This window comes from Garra rufa, chromosome 8, assembly GCF_049309525.1.
Source record: "Garra rufa chromosome 8, GarRuf1.0, whole genome shotgun sequence".
NCBI lineage: Eukaryota > Metazoa > Chordata > Actinopteri > Cypriniformes > Cyprinidae > Garra > Garra rufa.
This window is the reverse complement of record NC_133368.1, coordinates 3,509,087-3,526,834: the sequence shown is the minus strand read 5'-3', so window position 1 is coordinate 3,526,834 and position 17,748 is coordinate 3,509,087. Positions and strand designations below refer to the sequence as shown.

The 17,748-nt window shown below is 36.9% G+C and overlaps 1 protein-coding gene across 1 annotated transcript in view; it reads left to right on the top strand.

The window, feature by feature from the left end:
* Positions 1-6,021: 6,021 nt before the first annotated feature.
* Positions 6,022-17,748, top strand: part of thsd7ba (thrombospondin, type I, domain containing 7Ba) — a 149,305-nt gene continuing 137,578 nt past the window's right edge. Inside the window, exons 1-5 of the mRNA XM_073845928.1 lie at positions 6,022-6,043; positions 6,271-7,114; positions 12,937-13,185; positions 13,629-13,798; positions 16,044-16,199. Of these exons, the coding sequence (XP_073702029.1) occupies positions 6,022-6,043; positions 6,271-7,114; positions 12,937-13,185; positions 13,629-13,798; positions 16,044-16,199 (1,441 nt within the window). The remainder of the gene's footprint in view (positions 6,044-6,270; positions 7,115-12,936; positions 13,186-13,628; positions 13,799-16,043; positions 16,200-17,748) is intronic.

Sequence of the window (17,748 nt, the reverse complement as noted above, 5' to 3'; positions counted from 1 at the left end):
TGTTGTGTTTGCTGCTGCTCTGTCAGTGTAATCACTCTGAATCACGCTGCTATAAATCACCCGCACAGCACAGCTGGTGCTGGAACGGCCGCAGTGGATGGGATGAGTTTGTGCGGAAACACCTTGTGCTGACCAGGTGCAGTGGATTGAGAGGAGCGAGTGGCTTGTTAGAGATCAGTGATTCACTGATTTTATGAGCTGGCTGGATCATCAACAATCAGCATCTGTTTGTGTGTGTGTGTGTGTGTGTGTGTGTGTGTGCAGGTGTGTACACACGTTGAGAATATTTCATGTCAGTTCTGCAAACTGAACACTTTAACCCAAAGCACCGGTAGGATGAAGGTGCATTAGTTTTGCATAGCCAAGCTTTTGATCTTTCCAATATCTAATCCATTTCGTTCCTTATTCTGGCTATGAACTGACAAAAGCACACATACATGACTTTTTTTTAATGTATTACTATAATCACATTTGTTCCAGACAGAATGTCAATCTGTGCATTAGTGGTGGGGATTTTTCACTACTCTTTCCAGAAGTTACATCAAAAAGGGCCAGTCACAAAACAGAGACAAGAAATGCAAGCTCATGCAAATGAATATAGACATGATTTCTATGCTGAATTAAAAGCATGTAAAATTTAAACTGCAGGACTGGACTGCAGTAAAATGAAGTACAGTCGTGGCCAAAAGTTTTGAGAATGACACAAATAGTTTTCACAAAGTTTGCTGCTAAACTGCTTTTAGATCTTTGTTTCAGTTGTTTCTGTGATGTACTGAAATATAATTACAAGCACTTCATACGTTTCAAAGGCTTTTATTGACAATTACATGACATTTATGCAAAGCGTCAGTATATGCAGTGTTGGCCCTTCTTTTTCAGGGCCTCTGCAATTCGACTGGGCATGCTCTCAATCAACTTCTGGGCCAAATCCTGACTGATAGCAACCCATTCTTTCATAATCACTTCTTGGAGTTTGTCAGAATTAGTGGGTTTTTGTTTGTCCACCCGCCTCTTGAGGATTGACCACAAGTTCTCAATGGGATTAAGATCTGGGGAGTTTCCAGGCCATGGACCCAAAATTTCAACGTTTTGGTCCCCGAGCCACTTAGTTATCACTTTTGGATTATGGCACGGTGCTCCATGGTGCTGGAAAATGCATTGTTCTTCACCAAACTGTTGTTGGATTGTTGGAAGAAGTTGCTGTTGGAGGTTGTTTTGGTACCATTCTTTATTCATGGCTGTGTTTTTGGGCAAAATTGTGAGTGAGCCCACTCCCTTGGATGAGAAGCAACCCCACACATGAATGGTCTCAGGATGCTTTACTGTTGGCATGACACAGGACTGATGGTAGCGCTCACCTTTTCTTCTCCGGACAAGCCTTTTTCCAGATGCCCCAAACAATCGGAAAGAGGCTTCATCGGAGAATATGACTTTGCCCCAGTCCTCAGCAGTCCATTCGCCATACTTTTAGCAGAAGATCAATCTGTCCCTGATGTTTTTTTTTTGGAGAGAAGTGGCTTCTTTGCTGCCCTTCTTGACACCAGGCCATCTTCCAAAAGTTTGGCCTCACTGTGTGTTTAGATGTCCTCACACCTGCCTGCTGCCATTCCTGAGCAAGCTCTGCACTGGTGGCACTCCGATCCCGCAGCTGAATCCTCTTTAGGAGACGATCCTGGCGCTTGCTGGACTTTCTTGGACGCCCTGAAGCCTTCTTAACAAGAATTGAACCTCTTTCCTTTAAGTTTTTGATGATCCTATAAATTGTTGATTTAGGTGAAATCTTAGTAGCCACAATATCCTTGCCTGTGAAGCCATTTTTATGCAACGCAATGATGGCTGCACGCGTTTCTTTGCAGGTCACCATGGTTAACAATGGAAGAACAATGATTTCAAGCATCACTCTCCTTTTAACATGTCAAGTCTGCCATTCTAACCCAATCAGCCTGACATAATGATCTCCAGTCTTGTGCTCATCAACATTCTCACCTGAGTTAACAAGACGATTACTGAAATGATCTCAGCAGGTCCTGCAATGACAGCAATGAAATGCAGTGGAAAGTTTTTTTTGGGATTAAGTTCATTTTCATGGAAAGACTATGCAATTCATCTGATCACTCTTCATTACCTTCTGGAGTATATGCAAATTGCTATTATAAAAACTTAAGCAGCAACTTTTCCAATTTCCAATATTTATGTAATTCTCAAAACTTTTGACCACGACTGTAGATTACATAGTTCTTCTTGTTCAAAAATCCATTCAGTCTTTGAGTGAGTCTTCAAATCATTCACTTAACTGATTCATTCAGAAACCCATTCATTCTCTGAGTGAGTCACTGAATCATTTACTTGACTGATTCATTCAGAAACCATTTCATTCTTTGAGTGAATCATTGAATCATTAATTCAACAGATTTGTTAAAAATCCATTAAATCTTTGAGTGAGTCATTGAATTATTCACTCAGCTGATTCATTCAGAAACTCATTCGTACCAAAATCCATTCAGTCTTTGAGTGAGTAATTGAATCATTCAATCAACTGATTTATTCAGAAACTCATTCTTTCCAAAGTCCATTCAGTCTTTGAGTGAGTCATTGAATCATTCAATCAACTGATTTATTCAGAAACTCATTCTTTCCAAAGTCCATTCAGTCTTTGAGTGAGTCATTGAATCATTCAATCAACTGATTTATTCAGAAACTCATTCTTTCCAAAGTCCATTCAGTCTTTGAGTGAGTCATTGAATCATTCACTCAACTGATTTATTCAGAAACTCATTTATTCCGAAGTCTATTCAGTCTTTTAGGGAGTCATTGAATCATTCATTCAACAGATTTGTTCAAAAATCCACTCAGTCTTTAAGTAATTTAATTTAAGTAATATACTTAACTGATTCATTCAGAAACCCATTTAGTCTTTGAGTGAGTCATTGAATCATTCATTCAACAGATTTGTTAAAAAATCCATTCAGGTTACATACATTTCATACATTATTCACTTAACTGTTTAATTAAGAATCCAATTCAGTCTTTGAGTGAGTCTTAAAATCATTCACTTAACTGATTTATTCCAAAATAAATGTAGTCTTTGAGTGAGTCATTGAATCATTCACTTAACTGATTCATTCCAAAATCCATTCCATCTTTAAGTAAATGAATCATTCACTAAACTGATTCATTTAAAAATCCATTCAGTCTTTGAGTGAGTCATTGAATCATTCACTCAACTGATTAATTCATAAACGCTTAATTGTTTAGTCTTTAAGCAAATCAGTATATCATTTGCTCAACTGGTTCATTAAAAAAAACACTGATTCATTCATCTGTGTTTTACTCAGATATGCTTGCACCAGTTATTTCTATTTCATGTGGGCCTATTTTTAGGGTGGAATTTTTTTTTTTCTAAAATCTACGTTACTCATTATTAACTTCTGCCTAATAAACTGTGTTATTAAAACAATGGTATGAATATCAACACAGCTCTGATTACCTGCAACTGAATTACAACTGTGTTGACATGTGGAACAACAACACTAGAGAGTCTGCCCAAGCGATTAAGCACTAATTATTTTTGTGCATCAGTTTAGCATTGTGCAAACTGTAAGACCACAGCTCTGAAAAGGTAAATGTTTACATTAAGCACCTTTCTAGCATCCATATGCAGATATATCCTCCATGCCAGGGCTATGTTTGGCTGTCCATATTGGGTATATTCACCTTTCACCACATGGAGTGGGTTTGTAGTGTCTATATTGTAGAAATTTGCTCCACTCTTGATCCTATACTCTGAAATGGGTGCTCAGCGTTACAAACAACCGTGCTGAGTCTGTACCTGCTCATTTCTGTACAGCCCCACAAGCTGTAGTTCACACTCTAATGTCTATGAATATGATTCTGAGGTTGAGAGTGTCTGCACTGAGAGGGTTATTCATCTGTGGTCTGTGGAATATAATATTTGCCTTTTGAATTTGAAGGTGATGTTTGGCCTATAATTTTTTTTACTGTTAAAAATACCTAACCCACTTAATATGCAGATAAAACTTGAAGTAAGTCATTTGAAGGCTGATTCCCTTGAAGTGAGAAAACTAAGCAAGTTTTTTGTGTGTATGAGTGTGTGTTGTTGTTTTTGCAGTTGTGTACTTTGAGGCTACTGACGCAGAAATTACACACTTCAGCTTCAGGTGTAAATTTAAAAGAACACAACAGCTGCATTCACTAACTGAATCTTGTGGGTTTCAGCCCGAAGCTTTATATGCAGGTACAATAACAGAGGAAAAATCAATCTTGATCCATTTGTGCATGTGTAGTCAGTGTGTGGACTCAGGGGAAGTCTGTGGGAGGCATTGAAATGCCTTTAAATGTTAATATTAGCTTGGCTTCTTCAGGGGAAGAAACGTGAAGAGATGGTGTTTACATGTTATTAACAATTTTGCACACTTTGGCATAGGAAAGTGTGTGTGAGACGTGTAATTCCTGCAGTTAAATACATAAACATGGTGATGTGTTAAACCTGTGGCAGTGTTGCAGCCTCATGGAAAAAACTTAATGATGTGCTCCAGTGAGCTACAATACTATTCAGCAGTTTAGGATGTTGTAGCTGAGTATGCTGCTTCAGGCTAGCATGGATTTTTTAAAAAACCTTTTTGTTTACCTTTTATTTTCAGTTTGCATAGATGAGCTTTTAATGTGGCCATCAATTTCCAAAGAAAGTAAGAAAAAACAAAAAAATATATAATTTTTATTATACACAGTCCCTAATAACACACAAGCAGTACAAAATATCTGTTTAATGTGTTTGTTCATTATTGGACATTACATTAAGCATTTACTGTACAATATGTTAATAAAATATTTCCTGTTTGGTGTTAGAACAACACTTTTTTCAGATACACCACCAGTCAAAAAAAGTTTTTTTTTTAAAGAAGTCTCTTCTGCTAACCAAGCCTGCATTTATTTGATCCAGCAAAAGCGGTAACATTTTGAAATATTTTTACTATTTAAAACAACTTTTCTATCTAAATATATTTTTTTAATTTAATTTATTCCTTTGATTTCGAAGCTGATTTTTTTCCCCAGGTTTCTTTGATGAATAGAAAGTTCAGAAGAACAGCATTTATCTGAAATAGAAATCTTTTGTAACATTATATATGTCTTTATTATCACTTTTGATCAATTTAAAGCATCCTTGCTGAATAAAAGTATTCATTCTGTCATTTTATTTGATCGCAGGAATAAAATACATTTTAAAATATGTTCAAATAGAAAGCCATTATTTTAAATAAAAATAAGTTTCACTATATTATTGCTTTTGCTGTATTTTGGATTAGTTAAATGCAGGCTTGGTGAGCAGAAAACATTACAAATCTTACTGTCCAAAAACTTTTGACTGATAGTGTATCTATGACATTTAAATTGATTGTTCACTTAAAAATGTAAATTCTGTCTTTATTTTCTTACCCTCATGTCAGTCTAACCTTTATGACTTTTTATTCTGTGAAACACAAAAGGAGATCCATACATTGTGGATGTTGACCAGGGTCTGATTGGCTCAAAAAATGACAAAAAAATTACTGAAGCCATATAATAGTTTTATGTAATGAATAAACCAAAATTTCCTATGTAGACAAGACTTTTATATTAAAAGCTTTTATGTTTTATAAAGAACTTCAGATCTATTTCAAATAAATGGTCTTCTGAACTATTAAATAAAATAAAAAACACAATTTCCAGCAAATATTAAGTAAAACAGTTTTCAATTGTGCTAATATTGGAATATTTTCCAGTTATTTTAAATTGTTTTACTTTAGAATATCCCTGTTCTTACTGTATTTTTGATCAAATAAATACAGCCTTTGTGAACATAAGAGACTTCTTTCCAAAAATCTCAGATCAGGGTCTGTCAGGCTTCAAAAATGACGACACTGAAGTTGGAAGTCTAAAACCATGTAATAGCATTATATGATAAACCACATTTTATGGTGTTATTGTATTAAAATGTGTCGTGGTTTCTTTAAAACAAGTGATATGGGTTTGGAAAGACATGAAGGTGAGTAAATGATGACAGACATTTATTTTTGGGTGAACTAATCCTTTAAAATAGAACACTTTCCAGATGCTGCTCTCTATCACAGATATCCTGCTGATTTGTGTGCGTTTGCTGGGTTAAGCTCATGGTTATGAGTGCTGAGAAATTACATAACTATTTATGCCAATAAATCAATTATCCTTAAAGTTAAAAAGCTAATGTTTATTCCTTCATCTCCCTCTTTCCAGGTCAGTGGGGCAGGTGTATGGGAGAAGAATGTGGAACTGGCGGGGTTCAATCCAGGACGGTGTGGTGCATCCACTCAGAAGGTTGGACCACACACCACTCCAACTGCCGGCACTCAGACAAACCCGAAAGCCAGAGGCCTTGCTTTAAAGTATGCGAGTGGCACCAGGACCTCTTTGAATGGGATGTTTCAGAATGGGGGCCGTGCGTTTTAGCCCCGTTCCAATCCAACGAGCTCAAAACGAGGACGACGGAGTGCATCACGGCCCAGCACGGCATACAGAGACGGAAGGTCCATTGTGTGCGCACTTCAAACCGCACGGCGGTTACGGAAAGGATATGCGAGTTCTTTTCCCCTCGTCCAGCGCTCGAACAGGCCTGCTTGATCCCCTGCCCTCACGACTGCATTGTATCCGATTTCTCCTCCTGGTCCGGCTGCAGTCGGACATGCGGTGCGGGTCTCCAGCATCGGACCCGACACGTTTTAGCAGCGCCGATGTATGGAGGCGCCAACTGCCCCAACCTCACCCAAACAAGGACTTGTGCGAACCTTCTACCCTGTCCGGTTGGAGAAAGCGAACATCACTACAGCCTTAAAGTCGGCCCCTGGAGCGAATGCAGGCAGCCGCAACACAAAGGGCTTTGGATGAGCGGAAGGACCATGCTGGACTTCACCACGGGAGAAACGGAGAGGAACACTGTCAAACGACACATCCAGAGCTCACAGCACCACCATCACCACCTTCATCACAACCATCGCAGCCTCAAGGGTTTGGACGTTGAGATCGGCTACCAGACGCGGCAAGTTCGCTGCATGCGCAGCGATGGCAAGAACGCCATGCTAAGGTAAGAAGCACCAAATGTACGCAGACGCATCTGGCGTGTCTATTCAATTACAATAATTTGTGTACAAGCAATGCATGCCTGAGAGACAAACCCTCTGAGAACATAAACCCTTTTAAGGTCTAAATCCCAGATTATGCTCTTGAAAGCAAGGTACTGCCGCTGCTTGTGTGAAAGGAATTGCTGTGCTGCTGGATTTTTGAAGCGGCTCTGTGAAGTGGGCCTAGCTAAATCGGTTAGTCCTCCATTAATCTCCTTCCCGCTGCCGTACTATACAAGGTGAGCAGAGAGACATGCCTCTGGCAGCTGCGAAGGCAGCATGGGAGAGCTGGGCCTCTGAGCAGAGCACGCTATGGCGTGATGGAAAGGATTGAATTCGCTCTCTTGCTGCAATCTCTGCATCCATAGTATGAGTTTGGAAAGACGGTCAATCACTGTTACGCTGCAGTTTGTGCTTTATTCTCGTTTCGCTCTTTCTCTTGGTAGAATTAGAAGTCGCTGAGATGTAGCTCATCCTCCTCTCACAAAGAGTATGGATTGCCTGCAAACTGAGGATAATGAATGCTGGAACTAAGGCAGGCTTTGAACATGACTTTAAAGATGCCTCCTTTGCAAAATATTGATTTGCAGGCAGGCACTCCTGATAAAGGTTTTAAGTCTCAAATGTAGACTTTCATGTTTTTACCTGTGTCATGGTGCTGTCTGCTGCTGCTCACTTTCTAAGGTAGTTTATGTCTACTAATATATATATATATTACGATGAGGACAGGGAAAAATGGTGCATGCATTCAGAACTCTATGCTTACATTTCTTTTTAGGAGCACAGTCAAAAATTTCAGGAGCACCTTCTAATCAATGTCAAATTATATATATATATATATATATATATATATATAAGCTTTTCAAAATTTCTAATTAAAACAATAGAAGAACAACAAGTAGAAGAAGATGTTGCCAATCAAATGAAATCAGTATTAACAAAATTATTTTGTACTACAGAGGTGGTGCAGAAGAACACAAAAGTGGCTTGTAGGTGTATTTTCAAGTGTTAAATGAGTCTCAGAGGTGGCATGAGTGCAATTAAGTTCTTAAATTCATGTTGGGATTAATGTTTTAAATATACAATTTTGTATATGGGTCAAAGACGTAAAAGAGTTTCAGCATAAAAACAATAAGTGTAATACTGCTTTAAATTGTTGTTTTTCCAAAAAAAAAAGGATGTTTTTTGTTTATTTTAATTGCAAATACTAATTAGTTGTAATTATACATTTTTAATATTTGCCACTATCCTAGGTTTTGCCCATTTGTCAGTAAGAATGTTTTACTCATTTAAAGGTGCCATAGAATGGAAAACTGTGTTTACCTTGGCATAGTTTAATAATAACAGTTCAGTACATGGACATGACATACCATGAGTCTCAAACACATTTCCTCCTTCTTATATAAATCTAGTGTTTGCAAAAGACCACCGAAAAATAGGTCAATTCCAACATAACAGACTGTTACGCAATAGTTCCGATCGTTAATAGTTACGCCCCCAACATTTGCATAGACCAATCATCAGTAACGTCAGTACATCAGTAAAATAAGGCAATCCACTTAAAGGACATGGTTAGCTTAATGCTAGCGGTAGCTTGTTACATTGCAGTACATAAGATTTCACTTACCACATAAACGGAGAGATGACTGCACTGATGATGGCGAATGATTTGCAGATCCTGAGCATCACTAAAGCATCTAAACTTGTGTGGTAAGTCCTTGTGTCGCTGCAGTACAATGTTACACAGAGCACATGCATCACACTAGTGAGAGTAAAATGTCGTGGATACAAAATGGCAGATTCAACAAACCGCATATTAAAAGCGGCTAGAGTTCCGTAATTAAATATATATTTCCTCCGTGTGCAGCTATTGCGATAAGCAGCTCTGTGAAACAGCCAATCAGAGCAGAGCTCATTAATATTCACAAGCCTTCCAAATAAGGCAATAACAGAGCATTTCATTCTAGGGCCAAATCCTAGGGTTGTAAATGGAGCTGTAAAACCATTTCTGGAGATTTTTTGCCCTTTCCTATGCCATATACCTTCTATGTAGATATCAGAGAACAATTTAAAATATTGTTTCAATGGATTCTTTGGCACCTTTAAAACACAATAAAAATTAATATGCTCCCTTATTATTTTACTATGTACAAGTCAGAATAAGTGTGCTGTTTGAGTTTTTACATAAATATTGTGTTACACTGAATGACAATGTAACATTATTTCAACCACATTTTGACATTTTAAACCTTAAAAGTAGACAGTTTACTTACATTTATTGTGCTTTCTATGACTTTTGTAAATTTCTTTTGACGTGGAAATCTTAATGTCTTTGACCAATATAGAAATATTAAATGATTTAAATAACTGAAAAGATACTTTAAAAACCAAACTAAAACTGACAGTAGTGGCAGTACTCTGAGTACTTTGGCAAATTTGATTCATTCTAATGACTGATTCATTCAGGAATAAAGCAAGTGACTGTCTTTATGAATCCGTAATTGAGTCATTGACTCACTAGATTCGTTTAAAAATGCATGTTCATTCATAAATCAAACAATGCAGTGTTTGAATGGAGATGTGCAGCGATGTAACTTTGTTTCCAACTATTTTCATTGACGAAATAGAACAAAATTAGGCAATAGTGTTATAGTCAGACAATGTAACTCACTTAATATTAACTTCTTGTTTCTTTAACTGTTGTATTAAATTAGTATCACATTTGCAAACTCCCTTAATAATCATTAAACGCTGTCACTCTTCTTAGTTCATCGCAATCTCATAAAGTTCCATTGTAATGGACTGCACAATGAATCACTTATTTACACCTTTTATACTTTGTTTATGAAAGGATTCGAGAGCTTGCCTAACTCAGAGGTGAACAAAAAGTTGGCGTTTTGAGCAGTGAGTGGATTGTTTAAGAAATAAAAACATATGTCTGTGATACATTACTCAACGTTGCAAAAACTCGTAAAACCTTTGAAGTTCCCCAAATGCGACTGAAATGGTCGCACTGTAGAGCCCTGTAACTTCTGTGAGTATCTGCTGTTTAATGTGATTAAAATATAAAGTACAAGTTGTGTCCCAAATGACTTATTATGCACTCCAGCTTCTAGTGTATGAGTTTTAGAAGCTTATTTTGTCATCCAACATCAGAGTCTGATAGCACCTCCTCTTTCGACAGTTGAAGTGTCCTACATTGTACACTTCATTTTTTTTGTAAAATAAGTGCATCATTAGTGCACTTTTTCAGAGTGAACACCTCTCTACACACTACACCACACTATTTATACTACAAAATAGAATAGAATAGTGCAAACAGGTAAAAACCTAAAGGGATGCACCTATATTTCACTTCCTAAAGCTATGTTGATGTTTTTACAGTACTTATTTAACGTGAAATGTAGTGTGAAAAATAAGCTTTGCATTGAAAAAAAAAATGAAAAGACAGCTCTCAGTCCAACAGAGGAAGCAGATAGCGTACTGACAGACAGTTATTTCACACTAAGTAAAAGGCAAAGCTAAAGGTGTCATTTATTATTAAGGGTTTACACTTGTACACTTGTGGTGCTTCAAAAGGTTCTTCAAGCGATGCCATAGAAGAACCATTTTTGGTTCCACAAAGAATCATTCAGTCAAAGGTTCTTTAAAGAACCATTACTTGCTTACCTTTTAATAATCTGAAGAACCTTATTTGCCACAAAGAACCTTTGTGAAACGGAAAGGTTCTTCAGACGTTAAAGGTTCTTTACGGAACCATTTAGACAAAAAGGTTCTTCTAAGGCATTGCGAAGCACCTTTATTTTTAAGAGTGTAAGTCCATAAAAACCTGAGCTCATAATTAGCAGTTTAAAGGGATAGCTCACCCAAATGAAAATTCTGCCATTAATTACTCCCCCTCATGTCATTCCAAACCCGTGAGACCTTCGTTCATCTTCGGGACACAGATTAGGATATTTTTGATGAAATCTGAGAGCTTTTCGGGCTTTTTCAGAAAGGTAGTAAGGACATCGATAAAATAGTCCATGTGACATCAGTAGCTCAACCTTTAAGAGAAGAAATTGTTGAATATAGTGGTTATTTTGTTTAATTTGCGCATAAAAAGTATTCTGGTATGAGAATGAGAAGCTATGAGATTACATTAATTTTATTGATAAATGTGGTAGTTGCATTGCTGTCTATGCAGGGTCAGAAAGCTCTTGGATTTCGTCAAAAATATCTGAATTTGAGTTCTAAAGATGAACAAAGGTTCTTACTGTTTTGGAACAACATGAGGGTGAGAAATGAATTACCATTTTAATTTTTAGGTGAATTATGCCTTTAAAATGATTCCTGTCTAATATATAGGTAGAGTATGGCCTTATGAAGTGCAAAGAGCCGTATAACTATAAGAGCATAAAGCAACAGTTCTTGATGTGTCAGTTTAAACAGAATGTAAAATGGGGATCATCCCTTGTTAATCCTCATGTCAGGTGAAAAGAGGCCGCTATGCTTTGACGTACAAATATCTTCATTATTCACGCTTTTGGCATTGTCACCTGCCGTTGGCTTATGAAGACAAAAGCTTATGAAATTAGAGTTGACGTAGTGAAACTTTGCATTCTTTGGCTGTTGTGTCATCTGTGATTATTTCCAGTGAGAGCAAATCTGTCTGACACCAAGACCTGACAATGTTCTGTCAGCACATGTATGTTTTATACATGCATCTTAGTTGGTTCAGCGACTGAAATGTCTTTTGTCTATGGGAAAGGCAGATGTTCGTTGTTGTTGTTTTTTCTTTTCTTCTGTCTGGGTTTTCTCATTGCATATTTGTTTAATATGGATTTGCAAGCATCCTCATTCACAGTTCAAAGTGGAGGAGGGTGTTGTGGGGGTATGTAGAGCAGAATGGGGTCTGACAGGTTTACTACAGGTGCAGCATAACAAGAAAGAGGCCACTGTGTTATTTTACAGTGAGACTGCGCATTCGCTCTAATTAACATATTCATTTGTGAATCCTACGTGCATGCTTAATGAAATGTAGTGATTTGAATATTTCCCACCTGAGTTCAATTTCTGCAGTTTTTCCAATTATAGTCTAATTATCATTTAAAATGAAGTGAAAATGAATGCTACACAAACAGATTATGATATACACAAGTAATTGAATCGGGTGACTTATATGGATGAATCGCTAATTAGATATCCAATTTGTTGTGCATTTATTCAAATTTCATATTGCAGACGTTGCTTCGTAGGACACAAAGGTGAATAACTCATTTAAATATCCTTCACTTTACATTCATTAGGCTACACTGTCTGGTGTCTGCTATGCAAAAAAAAAAAAAAAATCAGATCCAGTTGTTTGCTGTACCATCACTCAAACATTGCAATGTATTAAGAAAATTTGAACATCTTAGACTAATAATTAATTTAGTCTTCTCTTGCCACAGATAGTCTACTCATATTATTAAATATGCAAATTATGCACTGACAAGTTGGCTACGTTGCTATGGATTCTATGCTATGGTTTGTTTTAACCGAATCACAAATTCATCACAACGAAACACACACACACACACACACACACACACACACACAAAAGAAAGGTTCTTCATTACGCCCTATTAAGTAGTAACAGTAGAGGAACAATTGATGGCGTTTATCTCATAAAACATATTCTCACTGTGTGCTTTCAACTCTAAATGACTTAGACTTTCTTCTGCTCTTTTTGGCAGCGTTGAAATGTTTGAATATGTTTTCCTAGTACCTCTCATTCCTAATTTATTTGTTTTCTTGTTCTTAGTCTTTGTACCCTTGGCAACGGCCCTGGAACATTCCAGTCCTGCATTATGCCCAGAGACTGTGAGACCTCTGATTGGTCTGTTTGGAGTCCATGTTCAAAGACATGTAGGGCATCAGATATGTCGCCCGGCTTTCGAGTCAGGACTCGAAGCATAACGCAAACTCCTATCGGACTAGGCAAAGAATGCGCTACTCTTGAAGAAAAGGAAGCTTGCAACATCATCGGAGATTTACTTCCAAACTGCCCTAGGTTTGTATCTGAGCCTTACAATGCTAATGAAATTCCTACTGTACATGAAAGTGTAAAAAAAAATATATATATATATTTTTTTTAGAGTGTTGTATTGTTCAAGTATTTATTTACTGAACCCCTGTTGCATTCGAGCATAGCACAGATTAGAAGAAGCTAATTAATGAGATTAGTTTTTTGATCAATAGCAGCAGACTGTTATTTCATTAAAAGCGCTGCTTTATGCATCATAACACTTTGCTTAGTCAATGCATTTTCATTAGTAGATGGTTTCCTACCGGAAAACGGGAAGCTAAGCCTATTAGTATCTTTCAGCAGCAGCTCACTGTGTCCATTTATCCAATGCAAGTTTTGAGAGGAGCCCAGCACGATATAATGAGACTATAGGGCCGAAACAAAAGAATTGTGTTTCACCGCAGCGGGCGTGTGCTTTTGTTCTCCAGGTATGTGTGGAAGAGCACAGATTGGGGAGACTGTCAAGTGGCCCCTCTTCTCAGCCAGCAGGACAGAAGGCTTAACAATGTAAGCGTTCTCTGCGGTGGAGGGATTCAGACCAGGCAGCTGTACTGCGTCCAGGTCCCAGACAACTCCACCCCTCATCACAGAAAAGAGGGTAAGGATCAGTGTCCTATATTAATTTGAAAGGCTAATTCATTTTGGTTTAAGAAATACAGATCAAAAAGTCTTGTGGTTAGCCATTAGAAGAGAGTAACCGTGCCTGTTTAAAAATCCTGTTTCTAAGATTAGAGGTAGTTAAAGGGAGTCACCTTGGGCTGAAATGAATTTCGAAGAGCTGCACTAGCCACTGAAAGCAGTGTTTGGATGGATTCGAGGCATGCTGAGCTGAGAAAGGCATACAGATGAAGACGACTCCTTTCAATCAATGTTGTTTGGGCATATAGATCAATGAAAATCAACAGTGGTGTTTGCTTTCCACCTGACCCAGAGGACTCTCACACTAATGTTAACAGAACACAGTCAAAGTAAGAGACTTTCAAGAGGTTTGCCTAAACTTTTGAACACTTGTTTGACAAAAGTCACATTGAGAATCAATGCAATTCAAAGTCAATGCAAAATCGTTTTACTTTCGAACTACATGGTCCTGGTTTTATTGGGAACTGTTCATTCAGTGCATGTTATTCTAGAACAAAAACAAATTGTATTAATTTTCCTGTCCTCTGAAACAGCTTTACTTTTCTGCTGATGTCTCTTAGGCCATGGAGGTTTTTGGAAAGCATTTGTCATAACAGATTTCATGACGACAACGTATCTGTGGGCAATTTTTTCAAGACTTGAAATACAGACCAATAATTTACACAGTTATGATTACAGCTCCATATGTTTCACTTTCTGGACATAACAAGCTTGCTCAGTAGCTCACCGGGCATGGAATTGAACTTACACTCTTAAAAATAATGCCATAAAAGAACCAATTTTGGTTCCACTATAAGAACCATTCAGTCAAACGTTTTTAAGAACTTTCTCTTTCTTACCTTTTTATAATCTGAAGTTTCCAAATCTAAGTTTATAAATCTTCTTTTGCCACAAAGAACCTTTTGTGAAACAGAAAAATTCTTCAGATGTTAAAGGTTCTTTATGAAACCATTTAGACAGAAAGCGTTCTTCTATGGCATTGTGAAGCACCTTTATTTTTAAGAGTGTACTATGCAGAATCCTTGGGTACGAATCCAGTGAAAAACATGACTCTGAAAGAAGAGACATCAAAAAACAAGCTAAAATAGCATGCTTGTATTTGCGTGTAATTATGTCACATTCGCTTTTGTTCATACAGTCTGATTTGAAAAAGTCACGGAACATTAGAGTAATAGCGCCACTCAACAGACATTTCAGTTCAGAACTGCAGTGACATACAAAACCAACGTCACATAAAACATACCATATGTACGTTCAACTCCACTCAAGTTACATTGAATATGTCACTAAATGTTTCCGTCATGAGGTCAGGTTGCATTAATCAATAGCCAAACAGTTATTTAAGGATTGTTTTCACAAATTCACATTCAGTCTGTCTCCATTCCGGTATGCAATACACTAATTTCACAATAAAACTAGTTTCTAACTGATAAAATTATGTCCCACCATAAGTCTTCACCTTGCATATCTAGTTTCACTGAAATTTCAGAATTGAAATGTGTTGAAAACCACAATTTATGTTAACTTTGAAGATCTGTTTTCTGAATGTGTATTATGAATCTTATTGTGAGCAATATCCATTCATGTTTAATTATAATTTGTTTTAACTTAAACGTTTAATCAGTATGCTATAACTTAGTTCAGTAACACTCTACAATAAGGTGTCATTTGTTAACATGAATGAACAATGAACAATACATTTATTACACTATTTATTAATCTTTGTTAACGTTAGTTAATAAAAATACAATTGTTCATTGTTTGTTCATGTTAGTTCACAATGCATTAACTATGTTAACAAGCAAGATTGTAATAATGCATTAGTAAATGCTGAAATTAACATAAGATTAATAAATGCTGTAGAATTATTGTTCATTCTTAGTTTATGTTAACTAATGCAGTTAACTAATGTTAACTAATCAACCTTACTGTAAAGTGTTACCTTCAGTTCTTTCGTCAAATGACAGGCTAGTGTAAATTTTTCAATTTTCCTATATTTTTTCTCTTATCCGATAATTTGTTACATTGGAACACTTACATTGGATTACATAGACTTTGAAATCATTGTATTCTGTGTGGGAGTTAGTGCTCAGCAGGAAAGATCAGAAAATTATACTTATTAAGCTGAATTATATTTTACCAAAGAAAATTCCGACTAAATTTGCTTGACACAGGGATTTCTCTTTCTCTCTATCCCTCTATAGTGTCTAGGCCAGTAAGTGGGCGTCTGTGTACAGGAGATTTGCCTTCTGCGGTGCAGCCCTGCTCTATACTGTGCCCACAGCTGTGCCTGCTCTCATCCTGGTCCTCCTGGGGGGCCTGTCTCCACGACAACTGCATGGAAACACATGGACGAAAAGGTGGGCCAACATGGGAATGAAATGTCATCAATGGGGAAAAAAACATTCTGCCCTTTTATTAATAGAAGCGATGAAATCCACTTTAAATATGCGTTTAAAATTGATGATTAGTGCACCTCTCAACTGAGCTGAAGCCGGAGGTAACAGAGTATCTAAAACTGACACCACTTCTGTGAGAGGTGATAACATCTGTCACTGAAGCGGAGTGCTGCCCTATAATGAGAGAATTTAGCAGAGGGCAGACTGATGTCACACGAATCAGTCATACATAAGTGGGGCTTTCAGTCAGAAATGACTCATTCTGGGCAATTGTAAGAATAATCCCAGCTTTAAAACAGTTCTGCACTGTTATCATTCACCTGCTTTTCTGAGAACAGATGTAGGTTATAAATTAATCCTAAATCTAGATTTCACAATGATTGTGTATGTGTGTATATGTAAAATAAACAAATATGGTATTGTTTAATTATACATGTTGGTATTAAATTGAATTATTAAATAATAAATAAAGTATATAGAGATTATATAGAGAATATAGAGCTACAAAATGAATGTGAAAAATATTGTCCAGAATGTGCAAAGAGTTAGATAAATTTATACTGAAATCTTTACCTTGCACACTTGCAGATATATTGGCAAATCAGTTTGAACATTAAACAATTAATAAAATAAAAATAAAAGAACTCTTACTTCTTACTCACCCCCTATGTCATTTAGGATGTTTATTTCTGTCTTTCTTTAGTCGAAAAAGAATGTTTTTGGGGAAAACATTCCAGGATTTTTCTCCATATAATGGACTTCAATGGGGATCAATGGGTTGAAGGTCCAAATTGCAGTTTCATTGCAGCTTCAAAGTGCTCTACACGACCCCAGTCAAGGTATAAAGGTCTTATAAAAAGTAAAACGGTTTATCATTTTCTAAAAAAAAAAAAAATATGTATATGCTTTTTTAACCACAAATGCTCGTCTCGCACTTGCTCGACGTCACACATTACATAATCATGCACTCATTGACCTTGGCGTATGTACCTACAGTACCCCATGTTTACAAAGCGATTGTGCAAAGAAAGTCAAACACACTTTACAAAAAAGGTAAAACAATGATGTTGGACAATTTTGAAGTTGGAGGAGAAATGAGACCCTAGCCTACCTTTTTGAATCGAAGTACACAGACAAAGAACTAAGCATGTGTGACCTTTCCAACGTGATCATGCGATCCATGTAGATGCGCATCGCAGAGCTATTGCAAGACAGGCATTTGTGGTGGAAAAAGTATATAAATTTAGATTTTTCTTAGAAAATGACCAATTGTTTTACTAGATAAGACCCTTATTCCTCGGCTGGGATTGTGTAGAGCCCTTTGAAGCTGCATTAAAAGGGCAATTTGGACGTTTTGCTTGCTGATCCCCATTAAAGTCCACTATATGGAGAAAAACCCTGAAATGTTTTCCTCAAACCATTTCATTTTGATTTAAGAAAGACATAAACATCTTGGATGACGTTGGGGTGAGTAAATTATCAGAAACTTTTTATTCTGGAAGTGAACTAA